At 49.1% G+C, this 22,221-nt stretch overlaps 1 protein-coding gene and 1 pseudogene across 1 annotated transcript; one reads left to right on the top strand and one right to left on the bottom strand.

The window, feature by feature from the left end:
• Positions 1-1,341: 1,341 nt before the first annotated feature.
• On the bottom strand, positions 1,342-22,074 carry Ceacam20 (CEA cell adhesion molecule 20). The gene is made up of 12 exons (XM_032894252.1): positions 21,989-22,074; positions 19,576-19,662; positions 17,084-17,362; positions 16,014-16,295; positions 13,946-14,224; positions 12,071-12,349; positions 6,945-7,062; positions 6,637-6,728; positions 5,560-5,621; positions 5,092-5,133; positions 4,260-4,370; positions 1,342-1,395 (listed from the first exon to the last, which is right to left on the bottom strand). The coding sequence occupies exons 1-12, from the start codon at positions 22,038-22,040 to the stop codon at positions 1,342-1,344; spliced, it is 1,737 nt and encodes a 578-aa protein (XP_032750143.1). The 5' UTR covers positions 22,041-22,074.
• LOC116894756 lies at positions 8,685-10,825 on the top strand (annotated as a pseudogene).
• Positions 22,075-22,221: the final 147 nt, after the last annotated feature.

Below are 22,221 nucleotides of genomic sequence, written 5' to 3' on the forward strand. Positions count from 1 at the left end.
TCCAAGTTCCTGTGTTAAGTTTCTGTCCTGACTTCTCTGGGTGCTGGACTCCAAACTGTGAGCTGAAACAAACCCTTTCCTCCCCAACTTGCTTTTGGTTTTACTGTGTTATTACAGTACCAGAAATCTAACTAAGACACACTATAAAGAAAGGGTGGAGTTACCTGTTGCCATTGGTTTTTTTTTTTTTAATAGTTTATTTGTATGCACCTGTATGCTGGTGTGAGGGGGCCAGAGTCACTGGAGCTGGAGTTACAGATGGTTGTGAGCTTCCATATCAGTGCTGGGATTTGAACTCAGGACCTCCGGAAGAACAGCCAGTGCTCTTATCCACTGAGCCATCTCTCCATTATGCAGCCTGCCATTGCTTCTTTTAAAAAGGATGATTTGGTTTTCTTTGTGTACATATGCATTGTGTGTGTGTGTGTGTGTGTGTGTGTGTGTGTGTGTGTGTGTGTGCTCGAGCATGCATATGCACATGGGGCTCTAAAGAGGACAGAAGCAGACATTGGGTCATCCGGAGCTGGAGTTGACAGGAAGTTGTGAAGCACTGACGTGAGCTCTGGGAGCTGAACTTGGGTCCTCTTGAAGAGCATGTGCGCCTTAAGCACTGAGAAGCCTCTCCAGCCCCTTTGTCGCATGTTGTATGTGTACCACTGGGATTGGACCCAGACTCAATGCCTGTCAGGCAAGATGCTTGACCACTGAGTTTCTCAGCACGCTGAGCTGGGTATGCTGTCATATACCTTTAACCCCCAGCAAAGGCAGGGGGCTTCTATGAGTTCACGGCCATCCTGATCTACATAGCAAGTTCCAGGTCAACCCAGGCTACATAGTGAAACTCTGTCTCAAAAAATTGCTTTATCAGGGTTGGGGATTTGGCTCAGTGGTAGAGTGCTTGCCTAGAAAGCACAAGGCCCTGGGTTCGGTCCTCAGCTCCAAAAAATAGAAATTTAAAAAAAATGCTTTATCTTTTTTAATCTGTATGTATTCTTGTCTCTGCAGAGGCCAGAGGAGGGTATTGGATCCCTGGAAACTGGAGTTGGAGTAGGTAAGTCTCCGTACACCGGTTCTGGGAACTGATCCTGTGTCATTTGGAAGAGCTGCAAGTGATCTGAATGACAGAGCCATCTCTCCAGCCCAGCTCTGTTGCTATAAATGAAGCATGAGCCGAAAGCTAAGGTTGTCCGAGAGTCTGATCCAGCCAGGACATCATGAAGTCCACAAAGGTGGCAGGGAATGGCTGGATTCTAATGTGCAAGAATCCACACATCGAGGTCATGGAGTTTGTGACCCAGCATGGCAGGTCTAGACCTTCTGGGAGAAGAAACTTGGCGTCCATCAGACTGATGAGTTGATCTTGCAGTAAAGACTTTGGTTTGGATTCAGCAGTGCCTGTTGAACAACGGGAGAAAGTAAGTTCTATCGATGAAGTGTGCACTCTGGTCTACTGGGCTTGTCCTCTGCAGCCCACAGAGCCTGGGGCTCTTGATCCCTATCCCGGATATCCCGCTCTTTTCCTTACATTATTACAGTCATACTAGTGTCTCTAGGAATGGCCAATGACCCTGCCCACTGTGACAGACAGACTCTAAGGTGGCCCCCGCAATCCCTTACCTCCTGGTCTTAGCACCATTATATAGCTCCATGCCCTGATGAAGAGACCTGGATTTTGCATCTAATGAACAGGGCGACAACCCCAGATGTAGGTGACTGCAAAGATACTGTAATCTATCCCATGAGATTTTCGCTTCTATTCGGCTTTGAACGAAACAAGAAAGCTGGGTAGTGGTGGCTGTGCACACTTTTAATCCCAGCACTCAGGAGGCAGAGGCAGGTGGAGCTCTGAGTTTGAGGACAGCATGGTCTACAGAGTGAGTTCCAGGACAGTCAGGAGTATACAGAGAAGCCTCGCCTCACAGGAAAGAGAGAAAGAAAGAAAGAAAGAAAGAAAGAAAGAAAGAAAGAAAGAAAGAAAGAAAGAAAGAAAGAAAGAAAGAAAAGAGGGAGGGAGGGAGGGAAGGAGGGAGGGAGGGAGGGAGGGAGGGAAGGGAAAGAAAGGACTCAGTGTTGCAAGATACTCACAGAGAGGGATATGGAAAAAGGTGGAAGGCCACTCGACAATCAATAAGAAACCAGGGCCACACTGACTTGAAAATGGATGCTCCCCAAGTGGAGCCCCACTTGAAACTCAGCACCTCCATTCCAGCCCTGCGGGAGGCTTATGTGAATGACGCTGACCTACTGACCCACAGAGACTGGGAGATGATGAATGTGTGTTATCCCGAGCTGAACAATCAATGGTGATTCCGCTAGGAAAAACTGGTACCGAAAGCACCCCCAGCAGGGCCTCGACATCCTTCAACGTGACACACCCCACCCCATGCCCTCGACCCAGGTGGCTCGTCTCATTCTTCCAGAATACAGCAGATCCTGGGTGGGCTAGGCGGACTCTCTCTTGCCCACATGTTAGCCTTCCTTTGACAGCCTTCCTTACAACAAGAAGTAGCACAAGGCTCCACTTTCTCCAAAGATGGATGGGAGAAAGCCTCCTATGGGAGATTTCCAGAAAGAGCTTTTCCCCTTGGATAAAGGGAAATTCCATGGCTCCCTCCTTAAGCTCTGATGGGGATCGATTTGTGGCCAGGTGGCAATGACAGACACCTTTAATCTCAGCACTTGGGAGGCAGAGGCAGGTGGATCTCTGAATTCGAGGTCAGCCTGGTCTACAGAGAGAGTTCCAAGACAGCCAGGGCTACACAGAGAAGCCCTGTCTCAAAACAACAACAACAACAACAACAACAACAACAACAACAACAACAACAAAAAGGCACAGCTGACTGGAGAGCTCACCAAACTGAAGAAAAGACCCGCAATAGCATGAGCAGGTCTGACTCTCTCCTAGGGAACTTGGACTTAGACATACTGAAGCTTATGTGCCCATAGCAACACATACACATCTGCAGCTCCAGTGCTGGGAAGGTCAAGGCAGGAGGACCGCCATAAGTTCTAGACTAGCCTGATATATCTAGAGAGTAGCAGGATAGCCTGGGCTACAGAGTGAGAGCTTGTAACAGGGAAGCAAGTTCAAGGAGATGGGAAAGTGGAGTGAGTGAGAAGAGAAAGAAAAGAAGAGAAGGGAAAGGGGTTGGGGATTTAGCTCAGTGGTAGAGCGCTTGCCTAGCAAGCTCAAGGCCCTGGGTTCGGTCCCCAGCTCTGAAAAAAAGAAAAAAGAAAAAAAAAAGAAGAGAAGGGAAAGAAATGTGACAGGGAGCAACTGAGCAGAAGCACACACACATGCACATATGCACACATATGCACACATGCACATATGCACACACGCGCACATAAAAAACTAGATGGAATGGAAAATAAAAATCTGGGGTAGAGTGAAATGGAAAGACAGAAACAGAAGCTAGGTGTGGTGGGCACACAGGTGCTTTCTAGCACTGGATAGGCTGAGGCAGGAGGATTATGTGTTCAAGGCCAGGATGAACTATATGGAGAGAAACCTTAGAAAGAAAAGGAGAGAGGAGAGACAGACAGAGAGAGAGAGAGAGAGAGAGAGAGAGAGAGAGAGAGAGAGACAGAGACAGAGACAGAGAGAGAGACAGAGAGAGACAGAGACAGAGAGAGACAGAGAGAGACAGAGACAGAGAGAGACAGAGAGAGACAGAGAGACAGAGAGACAGAGAGAAGAGACAGAAAGAGGAAAGAGGGTGGAGTAAGTGGGATGAAGAGTCAGATCTGGAAATGAACTATGTAACAAAGGAAATTAAATGGAATTGGAAACTGTTGTGAGAGCAGCACATGTGTGTACACGTGAAGACATGTGTGTTCTTGCACGCATTTGTACCTGTGCATGTGTGGAAGCTAGCATTCACCTCGGGTGTTATGTTGTTCCTCAGGAACCTTCCACCTTGAGTGTTTTGTTTCGCTTTGGCTTTATTGTAGTTGTTATTTTGTTTTGTTTTGAGATGGTCTCCCTGGCCTAGACACTGAGTCTGCAAGGTTGGCTGGCCAGCGAGCCTCAGGTTCCCTCGGACTTGGCCTCCTCAGCAATGGGATTACAGCACAAGCCTTCATGCTCTTATGTGGGGGTTGGAACTGAGCTATCTCCTCAGTCCCTACACTTGAGAAAGTTCTTAAAGAAAACTCTGTTGGGCATTTGTCCTACAGACTCCTCAGCAGAGGACAAAGGGTGCAAGTGTCTGTCTACCAGAGGCGGAGTGACAGCGGAGTACGTGGCATCAGAATACCTCATAATTTGACTCTTTGTTTCTGTTTGGTACTGGGGGGACCAATGGCTGCTTCGGGATACGGGGCAATGGCTTCCTGGGGCCCTCAGGAGCTGCGGAAGGTGGCTTCTTCTGCAAGTGAGTAGAGAAGTCAAGTGAGACCCATACAGTCAAGATGGACCAGATGTCAACCTATACTCCTCAAAGACCCAGAGAAGCCAGGCAGTGGTGGCTTGTGCCTTTAATTTCAGCACTCGGGAGGCCCGGGCAGGTGGATCTCTGTGAGTTCGAGGCCACCCTGGTCTACATAGCAAATTTCAGGACAGCCAGAGCTACATGAGAGACAGACCCTGTGTGAAAAGAGGGAAAGGACATCCACTTCAGAGTTCTACAAAGAACCCCACGTGGAGGAACATCTCTCCCAACTCACTGCTCCTCTATAACATGCTCTCTCTCTCTCTCTCTCTCTCTCTCCCTCCCTCCCTCACTCCCTCCCTCCCTTCATCCCTTCCTCCCTCCTCTCCCTTCCTCACTTTTCTCTTTCTCCCCCCAGTCATTTCTCCTCCTAGATCAGCACCTTCCCTCCTTACTTCCTCCCACCATCATGTTCCTAGCCAGTGCCACTGCACTGCAATCCAGCCCCAAGGCCTGCTGGAAGGAGCAACACAGCAGCCAAGATCCTCGAATGAGTTATGGATCCCTGAGTGGCCTTGGGCCATGATCCCCCCATCCCTGGAACTGCCCTGCAGTGAGAAAGGTTTAGACTGAATCAACCCTCAGCCCTGATGATCATCAAATCCTCTGGTCACGTCTCTCCCAGTTTCTTTAACTAGTTGCAGCAGGTCCAACCTACCTCATAGAAGTGTTCTGGGGAGACAGGTGGCGGAGATGGCATCTGGGGGGAAATGGGTAGGGAAGAAGTCATAGAGGCTCAGAGATAAAGCCCCTGCCTAGAATCCCCCAGTGAGTGGCTGGGGGCGTGGCTCAGTGGTAGAGCCCCTGCCTAGAATCCCCCAGTGAGGAGCTGGGGGTGTGGCTCAGTGGTAGAGCCCCTGCCTAGAATCCCCCAGTGAGGGGCTGGGGGCGTGGCTCAGTGGTAAACGCTAGTCTAGCATGCTTAAGTCTGGGTTCAATCCCTTGCAATACACACAAATACACATATAGATATATAGAGAAGGGTGAGAAAGGACAGATAGAAAATGGAGGAAGTGGGGTGGCTATGGCAGCCTCTCATCCTAAGAGGTAGAAACATCCCGCTGAACTGGGGAAGAACCAGACAGAAAGTTTGGGAACAGTGATAGTATTCGAGGAGCTCACCCACCTTTTTACCTCTGTCCTCTCCTTTGGGTTTCAGCATATTGTCATACACAGGCATTGGTTTGTCTAGAGAAAGCAAACCCCATCCCAGAGCAAAAGTTAGGGTGAGGTATAAGGACAAGGTGCTGTGTTTCCAGAACGTTTCCTTGTCCTCAGGATTTTCTTCCCCATCACGTCTCAGGTGAGACAGACCATTTAGTGATACGAGGGAGGAGCCGAGTCGTGGCCATGAGCTGTGGGAGGCCTGTCGCGGCCTCAGTCTTTTTCCTTCATGAAACTGTTTATCCTCTATTAAATGGAGCCAGGACCAAGGCGAATAGTTACTGGCCTGTAGCCCTAGCTGCCCTGGAGACGGAGGCAGGAAGGTTACACATTAAATGCTTTCTTGGCTACCACACCAAGTTCAAGGCTACACGGGCATCTTGACAGACACTGTTTCAAGATGAAAAGTAATTTATTATATATATGTGTGTATATACATATATATATATATATATATATATATATATATATATATATATATATATAGAGAGAGAGAGAGAGAGAGAGAGAGAGAGAGAGAGAGAGAGAGTCTCTCTGTGTAGCCCTGACAGCAAGTCCTGGAATTCGCTCTGTAGACCAGGTTGGCCTCAAGCTCACAAAGAGCCACTTGCCTCTGCCTCCTGAGTGCTGGGATTAAAGGTGTGTACCACCATCCTGCACAAAGTAAAAAAGTTTTAAATGAAAAAGTAGTGGCATACACCTTTAGTCCCAGAACGGGCTCAGGGAATGTCTAGTATTCACTAGGCTGGGTGGAGAGAGGGGAGAAAGGTAGAGAGAGGTGAAGGAGGAGAGGGAAAGAGACAGATAAAGAGAGAGGGAGAGGAAGAGAGTGGGAGAAAGAGAGAGAGAGAGAGAGAGAGGGTCGGGGAGAGAGCACACAAGGTTAATGGGAACAGCAGTGCATCTCAGGGAGGACAGAGCTTCCCTGGGACCCGACAGTGACCTGGGGCTAAGCCGGGAGGAGAGTCCTGGGCTTCCCATAGCAGCTGCCACCCTGCCCCCCACTCACTGCAAGAGCACAAACTGTGGAGTTACTTACTGGGTCTGGTGGACTCTGGGGTGCTCTGAGTCACAGAAGTGGGTGGCTCGGTATTAGAGTTCGTTGTGTCATTAGCTGATCTCCTGTGGATCCTGAAACAACATATTCCTCATAATCTCAAGGGACAGGTTCTGGTCTGTTTCCATAGGTGCTGTCGTGTTCCTTACCCCCATCCCCTTACCTGTCTGCTCTTGGGGAATGACCCACAACCCTCTGAATTCCCAGGGTGCACAGACAGGGTTCCACACCACGGCCAGCAGCCATGCCTCCTTGCCCCTGCTGGCCCTTCCAGATCCCTTACTTCTTACCATCTGTCCTTGGTGCTGTAGAGGAAGTAGCCCAGCCCTATCACCAAAGCAATGGCAGCCAGGATCCCGATAACAATGCCAGCAATGACTCCAGGAGACATAGAGGATGACTGGAGACCTCGGCCAAAGAGAAAAATCGAGACTAAGCGGGGCATAGTCTCTTCCTATCCCCAGCCCCATTCTGAGTCTCTGGCTTTATCTTCACTGATCAAGGACCTTATTTCCCAGCCACTGGGACCCAGCAGTTCACAGTGTAAGCAGTATTCTCCCCAAAGCACATTGGCTTGTGTTCAAATCCCCCAACCGTGTGACACTGGGCACACTACTCAACCTCTCTGTGTATCAACTATGTCTTCAGTAACACATGAAAAAGAGTGCCTGCTCTCTAGGGTTGCTGGAAAGATTAAAACAGAAGAATCTGCATTAAATAAGTCATGTTCAATACACCTGTAAAGTACCTGGACCAAGAATTGATCACTACATAAATATGTGGAGGAAGGGGCTGGGGATTTAGCTCAGTGGTAGAGTGCTTGCCTAGGAAGCGCAAGGCCCTGGGTTCGGTCCCCAGCTCTGAAAAAAAGAACCAAAAAAAAAAAAAAAATGTGGAGGAACTGGTTATATGGATGGATCAAGGCATGGAGTGAAGTTCTTACTGCTGTGAACAGACACCATGACCAAGGCAACTCTTAAAAGGACAATATGTAACTGGGGCTGGCTTACACGTTCAGAGGTTCAGTCAATTATCATCAAGGCGGGAGCATGGCAGCATCCAGGCAGGCACGGTGCAAGAGGATTTGAGAGTTCTACATCTTTATCTGGAGGCCACTAGGAGAAGACTGGCTTCTAGGCAGCTAGGATGAGGGTCTTAAAGTCCACACCCACAGTGACACACCCACTCCAACAAGGCTACACTTCCTAGTGCCACTCCCTGGGCCCAGCATATACAGACCATCACAGTGAGGAAAAGGATTTTGATTACAGAAAACTGGCTGTCCCTCAGGTGAAGCCCCTTGACTCTCTAGGGCAGTGTGACTCTGGGCAGATAAATTCACTCCAGAACCAAATTTTCTCATTGACAAGGGGAAAGTGGTACCCACTACAGAGGAGGATGCTGCAAGGATGAGAAGAGACTGCACCTGGCCGTGCCCGGTGTGGAGCAGGCAGCTCCTGATGACCTTAAATCGCTCATCCATTTCCGCCTGAGCCTTTCACAGAAGGATGAGGGCTAGTGTTCGAGAAAGTGGCCCTGGTTTATGGAGTACCAAGATAGAGCTTCCTGGGATCTGTCTGCCAGTCTGTCTTTCTTTCTGCTTCTCTGTCTCCACATGTGTGTGTGTGTGTGTGTGTGTGTGTGTGTGTGTGTGTGTGTGTGTGTGTGTTAATATATAGCTCTATTTCAAATACATTGCTGCTGATTCATGTCCCCAGCTCCTTGCTGGTGGACACTAGGCAGGAACTCCATAGCCCAGAAATATCTTAAAATATGGGGACCCTTGCCTCCCAAGCAACTGGGATTATATACCTGTACTAAGTCTCCATTTTTTTAAGTTTAGTTTTTATTATGTTAAAAGTTTATGTGCACACATACATCTCTCTTTCTCTCTCTCTCTCTCTCTCTCTCTCTCTCTCTCTCTCTCTCTCTCTCTCTGTGTGTGTGTATGCATGTGTGCGTGCACGCGCATGCATGCTTGTGTTTACGTGAGTGCAGGTGTCCTCGGAGGGCGAAAGCGTTGAATCTCCATGGATCTGGAGTTGCAGGCTGTTGTGAACCTTCTGATGTGGATGCTGGGAACTGAGGTCAAGTCCTCCATTACAGAAGCCAAAGCCCTTAATTCTGAGCCACCTCTCCAGCCCATTGAGGTGCTTTTTGCCCAGAATTCTGTTGCAGCAATGAGACAAGTAACCAATATACTAACTCTATAGATCTGTGAGGAGATCCAATGGAATCATGCGAGACATTGCTAGAACATTTGACATACGTGATAGAAGCATGACAAGACATGATGATGATGGTGATAGAAACGAAGATGATGGAGGAAACAGTTGTCTAGGAGACGCTAAGCACTGACAGCCTTTGCACATAGTCTCATTTAAGTTCTCATGAGCAGCAATCAGGATCACAACTCCCTCCTCTGAGCCTCAGTTTCTCCAATTATCAAACGGCCTTCACCAAAGCAGACGCTTGTTCTGAACACTGAACTGGGTCATTTGGGAAGCTGTGTGGGGTCATTGGCTTAGAGGGCAACCAAGGACAGTTGCAATGGTTTCAGACACCAGGAACAGGGTTTGAACACTGGGTCTCAATCTCTCCTGTGTGGTGAAGATAGTAACAAGCTCATCCCATAACTGACTGACACATGGCACCAAAAAGTATTTGCTCAGTGGTAGAGTCCCTGCCTAGAATCCCCCAGTGAGGGGCTGGGAGCATGGCTCAGTGGTAGAGCCCCTGCCTAGAATCCCCTAGTGAGGGGCTGGGGGGCATGGCTCAGTGGTGGAGCCCCTGCCTAGAATCCCCCAGTGAGGGGCTGGGAGTGTGGCTCAGTGGTAGAGCCCCTGCCTAGAATCCCCCAGTGAAGGGCTAGGGGTGTGGCTCAGTGGTAGAGCCCCTGCCTAGAATCCCCCAGTGAGGGGCTGGGGGTGTGGCTCAGTGGTAGAGCCCCTGCCTAGAATTCCCCAGTGAGGGGCTAGGGGTGTGGCTCAGTGGTAGAGCCCCTGCCTAGAATCCCCCAGTGAGGGGCTGGGGGCGTGGCTCAGTGGTAGAGCCCCTGCCTAGAATTCCCCAGTGAGGGGATGGGGCGTGGCTCAGTGGTAGAGGACCTGCTTACTACAATTGGCTGGGTAACTATAACAATATGTGTAAACACTTTCATAGACAGTTATTCAGAGGCCCTGCAAGATTGAGTAAATTGCTCTCTAATAAGAGCCGGAGCCAGGATTTGAACCCTCATAAACAGTGACACTATGCTTTCCCGTTAAGATCTCAAAACAGGAGGCCAGAGAGACAGCTCAGTAGTTAAGATCACAGGCTGCCCTTCCAGAGGACCAGAGTTCAATTCCCAGTATCCACACAGTGGCTCACAACTATCTGTGAATCCAGTCAGGGGATCCACTGTCCTCTTCTGACCCCCATGGGGACCATGCATACGTGTGGCACACATACATATATGTAGGCAGATACTCATGGTGGTAGTTCGAATGAAAATGACCACCATAGGCTCACATATTTCAATACTCAGTCCCCACTTAGTGGTACTCATTGGGAAGAATTAGGTCTTGTTGGAGGAGGTGTGTCACTGGGGTGGGCTCCGTCCTGCAGATCTGCTGTGACTCTCAGCTACCTCCCCAGCACTGTGCCTGCCTTTGCCACGCTCTCCACCAGGATGGTAATGGACTAAGCCTTCAAAACTGTAAGCCAGCCCCATTACATGCCTTCCTGGTCTGTAAGAGCTGCCTTGGTTGCAGTCCAGAGCAAGCGAGCGAGCTAGAGGCTGTTGGACGGCTGGAGCGGAGCAACGCCTAAATCAAAGGCACTTGTTTCTCCGAGCTCTTCAGGCAGTGATTCTGACAGGGAAGTTGGAAAAAAGCTAAAGAGGAAAAAGCAAGTCGTTCCGGAGAAACCCGTGAAGAAGCAAAAGCCTGGTGAGAGTTCTAGAGCGCTGCCATCCTCCGAGCAGAGTAGCAGCAGCAGAAATGATAACATGTCCTAGAAAGGTGAGCCGTCAGTGCTCGGGGCTTTAAAGGAAAACGTCTAATTGACATTAGAGAATATTGGGTGGACTTGGAAGGCGAAGTGAAACCGGGGAGAGAAGGTGTTTCTTTAAACATGGAGCCAGCTGAAGGAACTGATCTCTGACGTAGACGATGCAGTCAGAAAGCTGTAACGTCTGGGCCACGTCAAGCCTGCACTGTCGTAGCTGTTTTACTCTGTCTTTTCACATTGGCTTGTGATTTCTAAATGTTGTTTTCCACACTGCTGTATATTTGGATTGCAGAACAATTTGTAAGACAAATACTTTTTTTAACGTGCATTATCAAAATGTTCTAAGTGAAAAAAAAAAGTTGCCTTGGTCACGGTGTCTCTTCATAGCAATACAATAGTGACTAAGACATGAGAACCAGTAAAATAATTTAATTAATTGATTTTTAAAAAGATCTGAATTTAGGGGTTGGGGATTTAGCTCAGCGGTAGAGCACTTGCCTAGCAAAGCAAGGCCCTGGGTTTGGTCCCCAGCTCAAAAAAAAAAAAAAAAAAAAAAAAAAAAGAAAGATCTGAATTTGCTGTGGATTTGGTTCAGTCAGTAAACGGCTTGCCTCCCCAGCACAAGGGCCTGTGTTTAATCCTCAGAACCCACATTACAAAAAACCTGGTGTCATGTGTGTATGATCTCAGAGCCAGGGAGGCAGAGCCAGGTGGCCCTGGGGCTCAAACAAGCTCTCCGAGCATATTTGGTTGCTTTCAGGCCAGTGAGAGACCCTGCCTCAAAAAAAATAAGGCAGATGATCCCTGCAGAACAACACCTGAGGTTGACCTCTGACCTCCACACATGTGCACATGCATCTGCACACTCATGAACCTACACGCATGTGCAGTACACACACACACACACACACACACACACACACACACACACAATAGTCTAGGGCCAGCCTGGGCTATACAGAGAGAACCTGTCACAAAATAAGTAGTATCATGAGACCGCATGACTTGCTCGGTGGTTACGGGCACGCACTCTTTTTGAAGAGGTCCCAATCTAGGTCTGGCAGCTCACAACTGCCTACATGTCCAGCTTCAGGCAGTCTGACGCCCTCTTCTGGCCGCTGAGAGCATGTGCACTTATATGCACGTACCCACAGAGACACACATCCATATAATTAAAGAATGTTTTAAGAAACAGCATAAACCCATTCACAGGTAAGAAAAAAATAAGAGTCAAACAACTCACAGAAGTTGCTGGAAGACACACTAGAAAATATAGGCCGTTTGAGCATGGATTCTGTGACTCTGGACTGGAAATCTAGCAAGCCGCTGTCACACTTCAGGCCATGATATAAGAGAGGCAGGTGGCTAGAGCCACTTGGGGACAAACCAAGTGGATTCCAGACAGAAGGAGCATTGAGCAACTCACCCACCACCGTGACCAGGACAGAGGCGGATCGGGTCAGGCCAGTGACATTGTTGGAGCTTGTGCAGCTGTAAATGCCCTGATGCTCCTGCCTCAGTGCCTCGATGTTCAGTTGATTGCCAGCAAGCACCTGAGAGGAGTGCTCATGGGTCCAGTGATACCTGGCATCCGGTTTGGAGTCAGCCCAGCAATGCAGGGTCAGGCTGGAGTTGAGCATTGCCTCGATGGTGTTAACCACTCCAGACGCTGACCCCTGGGTGATGTCCACTTGGTCAGGGCCATCTGCAAAGTCACACATCATGAGTCTCCAATGCCACAGGCAAAATTATGGGTTTTTTTTTTTAATTTTCTGCTTTTCTTTTTTTTTTTTTTTCTCTTTTGCTTGTGTTTTGCTTTGGGGGTTTTTGTTACTGTCATTGTTGTTTTGGTACTTTTCAATTTTGTTTGTTTGTTTGTTCTTTGAGACAGGATTTCTCTGTGTAGCTCTGGCTGTTCTGGAACTCGTTCTGTAGACCAGGCTGGCCTCTAACTCAGAGAGATCCACCTGCCTCTGCCTCCTGAGTGCTGGGATTAAAGGTTGCACCACCACTGCCTGGAAGTCTTGGTTTCTTGTTGGTTTTCGTTTGTTTTGTGACAGTCTCAAGTAGCAAAGGCTACTCTCAAACTCCATCTTTAGCCAAGAATGGCCGTGAACTCCTGATCCTCCAGCCCCCATGTCTTGAATACGGGATTGTGGCCACATACAACCACAGGTGACTTAGCTTTCTCCTTGGTTTGAACTAAAGGAATTCCAACTTTCACTTGGAAAATGCGGGCTCTCCTGGGCTTCGTGATTTTGTTTTGTCTTAAATATTTTTGTTTGTTTGTTTGTTTGTTTATTGTCAAGGTCTCTCTGTGTAGCCCTGGCTACTCTGGAACTCATTATGTAGACCATGACGGTCTCGAACTCGCAGCAATCCTCCTGCCTCTGCTTCCAGAGTGCTGGGATTAAAGGCAGGTGCCACCTCGCCCAGCTTTGACTTTTGTTTGAAATTGTGGGTACGCACGTGTTCGCATATGGGTGTGTGTAGGCCGATGCCGTTGTCTCCCTTATCTATTTTATCAGCCTATACCTCTGACTCTGTGTCGAGGAACATGCGTGTAGTGCGACATGTATGTGGAGGATGACTTGCAGGAGCTGGTTGTCTCCTTTCCGTTCTGTGGGTCCTGAGGATTGAACTCATGTTGTCAGGCTTTGGGGCAAGCACCTTTACAGCCTGAGTCATCATGCTGGCCCTTGTTTCTCTCTTTAGGCTCTATCTCCTACACTACAAGTTGTATAATGCCTGAGTCGGCTCTGTTCAGCCCCCAGATTCATGCCTCACATGCCAAAGGGCTTAAAGTTCAGTGGTTCTCAACCTCCCCAACCCTGCAACCCTTACTGCTCCTCATGCCGTGGTGACCCCATCACTACCACCACCACCACCGTAAAACTATGTCGTTGCTACTTCATAATGGTGATTTTGCTTCTGGTATGAATCATGGTGTAAGTTTTTGAAGATAGAGAATTGCCAAAGGGCTGGAGACCTACAGGGTAAGAACCACGGGGTGATGGGCAGAGCAATTCAAAGGTATGGCTTTCTTTCCCCCTCCTCTTTTCCTGTCTTCTCTTCTCTTTGTTGCTGCTTTTATGTGTTTACTTTTTTCAGATCATGGCTGACCTCCAATTTGTAATCCTCCTGTCTCAGCCTCCCATGTGCTGGGCACCATTGTGCCCAGAAAGAATTGACTCCTTAAAGAGGCAGGTATAGGGAAAAGGAAGGTAGGAAAGGAGAGAGGGAGGGAGGGAGGGAGGGAGGGAGGGAAGGAGGAAGAAGAGACCCAGACCCCCCCACTCACAGTTGATGGTGAGCTTCAGGGGGACACTGCGTGCCTGGCTACCCCAGTTCCACACCTCACATTCATAAGGCCCAGAATCGTCTCTCTGAAGGCCGTGGATGGTCAGGGTTCTGTTTTGGGATGACAGTGTCAGGTGCTCACTAGGCATGAGCGGCTGACCCCTCAGATACCAATGGACACCAACCCTCTGGTGGCTGGTTTTGCAGGTCAGCATCACAGAGGTGGCGTTCTCCACAAGGGCCAAGGTTGGGGACTCGATATACGGTGCAGTCACTTTTTCTGGAAACACAGAGATAAAGGGTCAGGGTTCACGAAGGATTCCTAAGACTCCTACATTGCCAGAGGTGGCGCAGGCCTTTAATCTCAGCGCTTGAAGAGGCAGGCGCATCGCTGTGAGTTCAAGGCCGGCCTGATCGGCCTAGCAAGTTACAGGTCAGCTAGGCTATATGGTGAAACCATGTGTCAAACCAAAAAAACAAAACCACTGAATTTTCCAGGGGGTGATGGGCAGAGCAACACACGTGAGCATTCGTGTGTTGGGGACTGGACCACAGAGGTTGTGTGTGGATGAGGGGGTATGCGTGACAATGATGCAGGAATGGTATGTGTTTTGTGTGGGAGAAGCGTCTGTGTGTGGAATTGGGGTGTGTTTACGGGAACTGTTGATTTTGTGCCTGCTCTGTGTGCTGTTCCGTGTGTGTATTATGACTGTGAATTGTGTGAATTGTGTGATATGCAATATCACAGATATGGAACACACACATCTTGTATCTGAGTGTGTGTTCCATATCTTTGATATTGCATATGTTATGGTACATATTGAGTGCTCCTCACAAGTTTTATTGGAGACTGCCATATATGTGTGGTGTGTAGATGTATGTCGCCTGGATCTATATTTTTTTTGTTGTGGTTGTTTGTTTTGTAGTGTCAGGGACTCGACCTAGAGACTCCTAAATTCTAAACAAGTGCTTTTCCACTGAGCCACGCCCCCAGCCCCTCACTGGGGGATTCTAGGCAGATGCTCTACCACTGAGCCACGCCCCCAGCTCCTCACTGGGGGATTCTAGGCAGGGGCTCTACCATGAGCCACGCCTCCCAGCCCCTCACTGGGGGATTGTAAACAGTCATTTACTAAAGAGCATTCAACTCAGTGGTATTCTAGAACAGGGCCTCACCAAGTTACACACACTGGCCTTGAATTCACTATGTAGCCTTAAAGTTATTTGGATTTTTTGTTTATTTGTTTGTTTGTTTTGTTCTATTTGTTTTTGTTGTTGTTGTTTTTGTTTTTGTTTTTGTTTTTGTTTTTGGTTCTTTTTTTCGGAGCTGGGGACCGAACCCAGGTCCTTGCACTTCCTAGGCAAGTGCTCTACCACTGAGCTAAATCCCCAACCCCTGTTCTATTTGTTTTAATTTGGGTGGTGAGATGGCCCAGTGGGTATGGCTCAGTGTAGGCCTTTAATAAGCTTGCTCTGTATTTTGTCGTGAGTGTGTGTGTGTGTGTGTGTGTGTGTGTTATATGTATTTGTGTCTTCTATGACTGTCATATGCCTGAGGTGTGTGTATGTATGGTGTTGCTATGTGTATGTGTTATATATAAGTTGTATGTGCCCATTGTATATGTGAGAGTGGCCTGTGCTTATAAACGGTCTTCTGGTGTATATGGAGTGAGGGTTGTGTTAGTTTTCCTGTGTAGACACACAACCCCTTCCTATTCAAAGAATCAAACCATGGGTACCCACAGAGAGCTACGAAGGCCTTGAATATGTGCCAACTGGCGTTGTGTCCTCTGAGATAGGAGCCATGCCTTATCTGACACCTGTCACGTGGAAAATCATCCAACCTCTGGTTCCTCCTCAAATACTGAGGTGGGACTGGAGTTTCAGCTTTTACTTGAGATTGTAACGATTACCACTGACTGTTTCTTTAGAACATCACCAAGACTCTGTACCCATCCAGGTAATCAAAGAGTTCCCCTAAAATCCCAGACTAAGTCTCTGGTCCCACGCAAAACCTCAGCTTCTGATCCCTTAAAGAAGCAACAGTGAAACCAGGAACTAACACTCACCGAGCACTTGGACGTTGACAACACCTAGACGAGAAGAGTTGGTGACAGTGTTGGACACCAGGCACCTGTACATGCCCTCCTGTTCCCTGGATATGGCGGGGATGGTGAGTTGTCCTGTGGGCAGTGGCTGGATAGAGTCAGTGGGGAGATACCAGGTGTAGGTGGGAGCAGGGTAAGACTGTGTTTCCACCCAGAAGTTCACAGTGTTGCCTTCCATCACCTCAACCACGTCCCCAGTGGCTACTCCTGAGTCCAGCTTGATTGACACAGGGTCAGGACCATCTGAAAGGGTGGGAACAAGCGTGGCAGAGGCGTTAGAATCAGCAACAGATCACTTATGGAAGAATACTGTAGGTACTGCTTTCTTTTCCCTTTAGTTACGAGGGGGGTATGGATTTGATAGAGGTGGGATCCTAAGGAAGTGGGATTCTGATGGGGGTGAGGATCTTATGGGGGCGGGATCTGATGGGGGTGGGATCTGATGGGGGTGGGATCTGATGGGGTTGGGATCTGATGGAGGAGGAATTTGATGGAGGAGGGAATCTGATGGAGATAGGATCTGATGGAGGAGGGATCTGATGGAGGAGGAATCTGATGGAGGAGGTGGGGAGCTGATGGAAGAGGGATCTGATGGAGGTGGGGTCTGATGGAGGAAATGGGGATCTGATTGAGGTGGGATCTGATGGAGGCATGAATTAGATGGAGGTGGGAATCTGATGGAGGTGGGAATCTGATGGAGGAGGGATCTGATGAAGGTGAATCTGATGGAGGTGGGATCTGATGGAGGTGGGTTTATTATAGGCATACTGTTTAAAAACTCAGGTTTTAATTCACAACACTGGCTATTTCAGATGGAATCCTGATGTGAATATCAGTTTCCCACTTGAAGCCTGCATTTGTTTTCTTTCCTGTGGGGTTTGGTTGGGATCAAATCCGGGGCTCATTTGTGCTAGACAAGGACTCTAATCCTCGACTGCACTCTCACTCTGTAAATCCTCTCTGGGCCAGCATTTTACGGCCTGAGAAAGTGCAGGGCCAGGGAAACAGGTGAAGGAACCTGGAAGACTCACAGTTCACCTCCAGCAAGATGTCATCACTTCTGCCAACCTCAAAGGCGGACTGCACTTCACACAGGTAAAAGCCCGAGTCCTCCCGCTGAACGACGAGGACGGTGAGGTTCTTGTTATCTGCAGACAGCTTCATGCGCTCGTTCAACACGAGCAGAGAGTTGTTGAAGACCCAGTGGATGGTGGCGTTAACAGCACTAGTGGCACAGTAGAAGTCTGCCATGTCCCTCTGCTCTGTGACAACACTCTGACGGACTGTGAGGATGGGCTTGGCCAGTGAGGCTGCGAGAGCAAGGGCAAAGGGTGATGGCGGCAGGCAGAGACACAGAAGAACAAGACAGTCACGAAAGGGTACGAGGTGTATCTGAAAAGAGCTACAGTGTACTGATGTAAATAAAATAAATAAATCGTTTTTTTCAAAAAAGTTGTTTTTCAAGTGTGGAACTGTAGGCAATTCCTGTGGAGGCCAGGAGAGGGGGCGCTAGATTACGTTGGCGCAAAAGTTAACAGGGGCTGTGCAGGTGATAGGAACTGAATTCATGTCCTCTGCAGGAGTAGCAAGTGCTCCTAATGCTGACCCATCTCTCCACCCCTAGGTATAAACGTTTGCATCCTCCTTCTGATCTCTGTGCATCATCAAATGGGACTGTGTAAGTGGTACAGAGGGTGTGGGACATGACAGGGGCATCAGGGTAGCTCCCATAGATCCTGGCCCTCAGCTGCTGGTGCTAGCTGAGAGGTTGCGAGATTGGGTGGGTGGAGGTGAATCCCTGGGAGAGTTATTTTAAGGCGTATAGATTGGCCTCCCTTCCAGAATTGTCTCTGATCTACTATGGTGTGAGAAGCAGCTGCCGTCTGACACTCCTGCCTTCAGCCCTTCTCACATCGATGGGCTAGATCTCCCTCCACGACGAGCTGAATTAAGTCCTTCCTCCCTTCATTTGCTATGGTCACAAAGAAAGTAACGGGGGCTGGAGAGATAGCTCAGTGGTTAGGAGCACCTGCCGCCCTTGCAGAGGACCTGAGTTCAGTTCCCAGTACCCACATTGGGCAGCTCACGACCCCCTGGAACTCCAATGCCAGGGGCTCTGATGCCCTGTTCTGGACACCACAGTTGGACACACACACATAAGCAAGCCCCAAGTAAATGCTTTATTTTAGTCAGGCATGGTGGCGCACGCCTTTGATCCCAGCACTCAGAAGGCCGAGGCAGGCTGATCTCTGTGAGTTTGATGCTAGCCTGGTCTACAAAACAAGTCCAAGACCGCCAGAGCTATGCAGAGAAACCCTGTCTCAAGCAAATAAATAAAATCTTATTATTTTATTTTTAATATAAGAGTTAGTCGTGCTGTCTCTTCACAGCAATGGAATGGTGACTAAGACACTCCCTAGGGCTCTTTTGGTCATGGTGTTCTATTTCAGCAATAGAAAGCCTAACTAAGGGGTTGGGCATTTAGCTCAGTGGTAGAGCGCTTGCCTAGCAAGGGCAAGGCCCTGGGTTCGGTCCCCAGCTCTGAAAAAAAGAAAAGGAAAAAAAAAGAAAAGAAAAGAAAAGGAAAGCCTAACTAAGACAGAAATTAGTGCCAGGTGTTCAAATATTGCTGTAACGAACCTGACCATGTTTTGGTGGAGAACTGTGGAAAGTTCTGGAACTTTGGGCTAGAAAAGCCACTGAGTGTTCAGAGTTTAGTAACTGCTTGCGGAACTTTGATGATTCTGAGAGCAGGGAACACTGTACGCCTGACTGGTGAAGTCTCCCAGGGGAGAGTCTATCGGGGTCACTCCATGTTTCGAATTAAGAACCACAAACAAGAAACCTTTGCTTTGCTGGGACAATGGGCGCTGGTCAACTGGGGCTGAAGAATTTGCTGTGGTTAAGAAGAGACCAGCATTGTTGAGGTAAAACCTTTTGGGAAGTGTTTCCTTAGGGTCAGAACACTGGATCCGTTGTCTGGAGGGGTCTGAGGCTGCACCTCACGGTGGCAGCTGGACTTGGTCAGAGTCACCCAGGTGGCGCCGGTTTCAAAGGCATGACGACACTGTAGAGAGCACTTGAGCCTTGGCGACTGTGCAGCAGGGCTGGAGTCCCCTGATGCTAGTACCATGGAATGACTGCCAAGTACGGTAACAACCGTGGGATGGAGCTGGCCTGAGCCCAGGAGATGTGCTATGTGTGTGGTGCCAAGCCCTTTGGAGCCTAGGAGGTCGTGAGGACCAGAAGTCTGATGTTGAGCTTTACACTGTTGGACTTACTATTAATATGCTATCTTGGGGACAAATGGAAAAGGAAAGGTTCTGGTTGAATAGTGATGAGTTCGTGTGTCAAGTTAATAAGGGATTATTTGTGCTAGCTAGTTTTATCCAGGCCAAAGAAGCCCTCACTATGACACTCTGTGAAGACAGATACATGATGGTGATCTCAATCTCTGTGCTCACAAATCACTCAATCTGTCATGAATCAGGGGCTTCTGGGCAGAGGGCCCAAGATACCATACCTCTCTCCATCTGGGTGTTGCTAAGCAGGTCAGCATGGTCGATGAACTGGGCAGCAGCTGGGGGGTTCCATGTGGTCAGAAGGGAGGCTGGAAGGAAAGAGAAGAGAGACAATGAGGGAAGGGAGATGAAATAATGTGGCTGATTACAGTCTTTACAAGTAGAGAAGATCACACACAGCATTGCTGGCCTGCAATCCCAGGACTCAGGTGTCAGATGCAGGAGGATCGCATGTTTGAAGCCAGCCTGCCACCCATATAGTAAGTCTCTGTCTCGAAACAAAAACAAAACAAACAGCAACAAAATGAAGCCTAGCACGATGGTGCATGTCTTTAATCCCAGCTCTCACAAGACAGAAGCAGTCGGATCTCTGTGAGTTCAAGGCCAGCCTGGTCCGCAGAATGAGATCCAGGGCAGCCAGGGCTACACAGCGAAACCCTATGTTTTCAAAAACATATATATAAAGTACATATATAAACATATATGTTTCCAAAACCATACACATAAACACCCCCAGTGAGGGGCTGGGGGCGTGGCTCAGTGGTAGAGCCCCTGCCTAGAATCCCCCAGTGAGGGACTGGTGGAGTGGCTCAGTGGTAGAGCCCCTGCCTAGAATCCCCCAGTGAGGGGCTGGGGGTGTGGCTCAGTGGTAGAGCTCCTGCCTAGAATCCCCCAGTGAGGGGCTGGGGCTATGGCTAGGTAGTGGAGCACTTTCTTAGCACCCACAAGTCCCTAGGTTTGATTCTTAAAGACACAAACACAGTAACCCCTCATTAGCCCTTAGTCATACTGATGTTCGGGCCTTGCTCATGTCCGTACTACTCTGCCTCCAATGCACTTACAGGTCAGGGCCACAGGTCCAGAGGGTTCCCATCCCAGCTTTGTTTCCTATTCAGCCTGGTGATGCTCTCTCTAAGTCTCACTTGCCCCTCTTGTCAATGGGAGTAAGGACAGTTCCAGTCTCTCCTAAGGACTGAAGGAAGCCACAGGGGTCAATGAACCAAAAGTGGACCTTGTCCCCAATCTGCCTGGACAGGAAAGAACCTCCTCTAGAGAAAGTCCCCCGCCTGTCCTGCTTCCTTCTCTTGTCCTGACTTTGATCCTCACTGGAAGGAAGCAAACTTCACGGTGACATCTATGCACACAACTGATAACTTAGCCTCTCAGGAGGACCTGGAATCTGTCCAACCTTCACATCAGCCATAAAGCTCTGACCTAGAGAGGGGCACATCAGACTCGGGGCCACACAGCAAGGCTGAGCTGAGCCCTCATCTCTGCGGAGAACCAATCGCAAAAATCACAAAAATACAAAAATATCCCATCACCTTCAAGCGCTTTGCTTTATTAAAATACTCTAGTAACCCCCAACATGTGTGTGCAAGTGAATGCATGTGTGTGCTCATGTGTGTCTCTCTCTCTCTCTCTCTCTCTCTCTCTCTCTCTCTCTCTCTCTCTCTCCCTCCCTCCCTCCCCCCCTCCTTCCCTTACTTCTTTGAGGCAAGGTCTCTCCCTGAATCTGGAGGTCACATTTTTTTGGCAACCAAAGAACTACAGAGACCCTTCCACGTTTATCCCACTGCGGAGGTTACAGGCTTGCAGGAGCCCATGTCTGGCTTGTTACACGGTGCTGGGACCAGAGCTCGGGTCTTCAAAGCTGTGCAAGTGCTCTTAACTCCGGGGCCATCTCTGCCGCCCCTTTCATCTCGGACGCTCATTAGATTTGAATTTCACACCCACCCCACAGTGATGTGCGGACCATGGGGACATCCCTGTCTATACACGCCCATTCATCTGTCTAGTGGGGTCCTTCCTTTCTCCCACCCCTGCCTGATTCCCTTCTCTTCCCCCTGCCCCCGTTTTTCTTCAGTTTTCCTGCTGTCTCTTTGATGTCTCCCCTGTCCCCTCCTCTATTGACTCAGTCTCTCCCTGGTTTTGTCCCTGGTACAGACTCCACTATCTCTGTCTCCTTCCCTCCCCTGCCCTCTGTCTCTCCCTCCCTCTCCTCCTCTCTCCCTCCCCTTCTTTTTCTCCCTCCTCTCTGTCTCCCTCCCTCCCCTCCCCTCTGCTCCTTCCCTTTCTCCCCTCTCCCTCCCTCCCCCCTCTCTCCCTCCCTATTCTCTTCTCTCTCTCTCTCTTTCTCTCTCTCTCTCCCCTCCCCATCCTTTTTCCTCCTTCACTATCTTTCCCTCTCTCCTTTATCATTTCTACAAGAGAGAAAGATAATTTCTCTCTGTTTTTTTTTCTTAATGTCTTTGATGTCTGGTTTATTTCTACCTTGTCTCTCTTTCTGTGTGTCTCTTTCACACACACACACACACACACACACACACACACACACACACACACACTCACACGCAACCTCCAGCCACCCAACCAATCCAGCAAAGTCTGTGTCTGTCTGCAGGACAGACTCACCTGAGAGGAGGATCGCTGTCCACGGGCAGTGGTGGAAGCCAGCAGGCCCCATGAGTCCTGGCACCTGGCCTCAGGGTACTGGGCAGTCCCTCTCCCGGCTGGCACGCACAGCCTGTTGCACAATGCACAGCGTAGACAACTGCCAGAGCATGAGGGCACCAGTGCTAGGAGCAGGGAAGGAACTTTGTTCCCACCTCAGCCCTTCCCGATCCCATCCCCATCCCCCACGTGCT

The sequence above is a fragment of the Rattus rattus genome, chromosome 2, assembly GCF_011064425.1.
Source record: "Rattus rattus isolate New Zealand chromosome 2, Rrattus_CSIRO_v1, whole genome shotgun sequence".
Classification (NCBI taxonomy): Eukaryota; Metazoa; Chordata; class Mammalia; order Rodentia; family Muridae; genus Rattus; species Rattus rattus.

Coding starts and splice junctions, on each gene's coding strand:
- Ceacam20 (XM_032894252.1), bottom strand. CDS start 22,040: ATGGGGCCTGCTGGCTTCCACCACTGCCCGTGGACAGCGATCCTCCTC. Junction 6,729..6,944: donor TACAGCACCAAGGACAGATG/GTAAGAAGTAAG, acceptor ATGTTGTTTCAG/GATCCACAGGAGATCAGCTA. Junction 5,622..6,636: donor CCCAGAGTCCACCAGACCCA/GTAAGTAACTCC, acceptor TGCTTTCTCTAG/ACAAACCAATGCCTGTGTAT.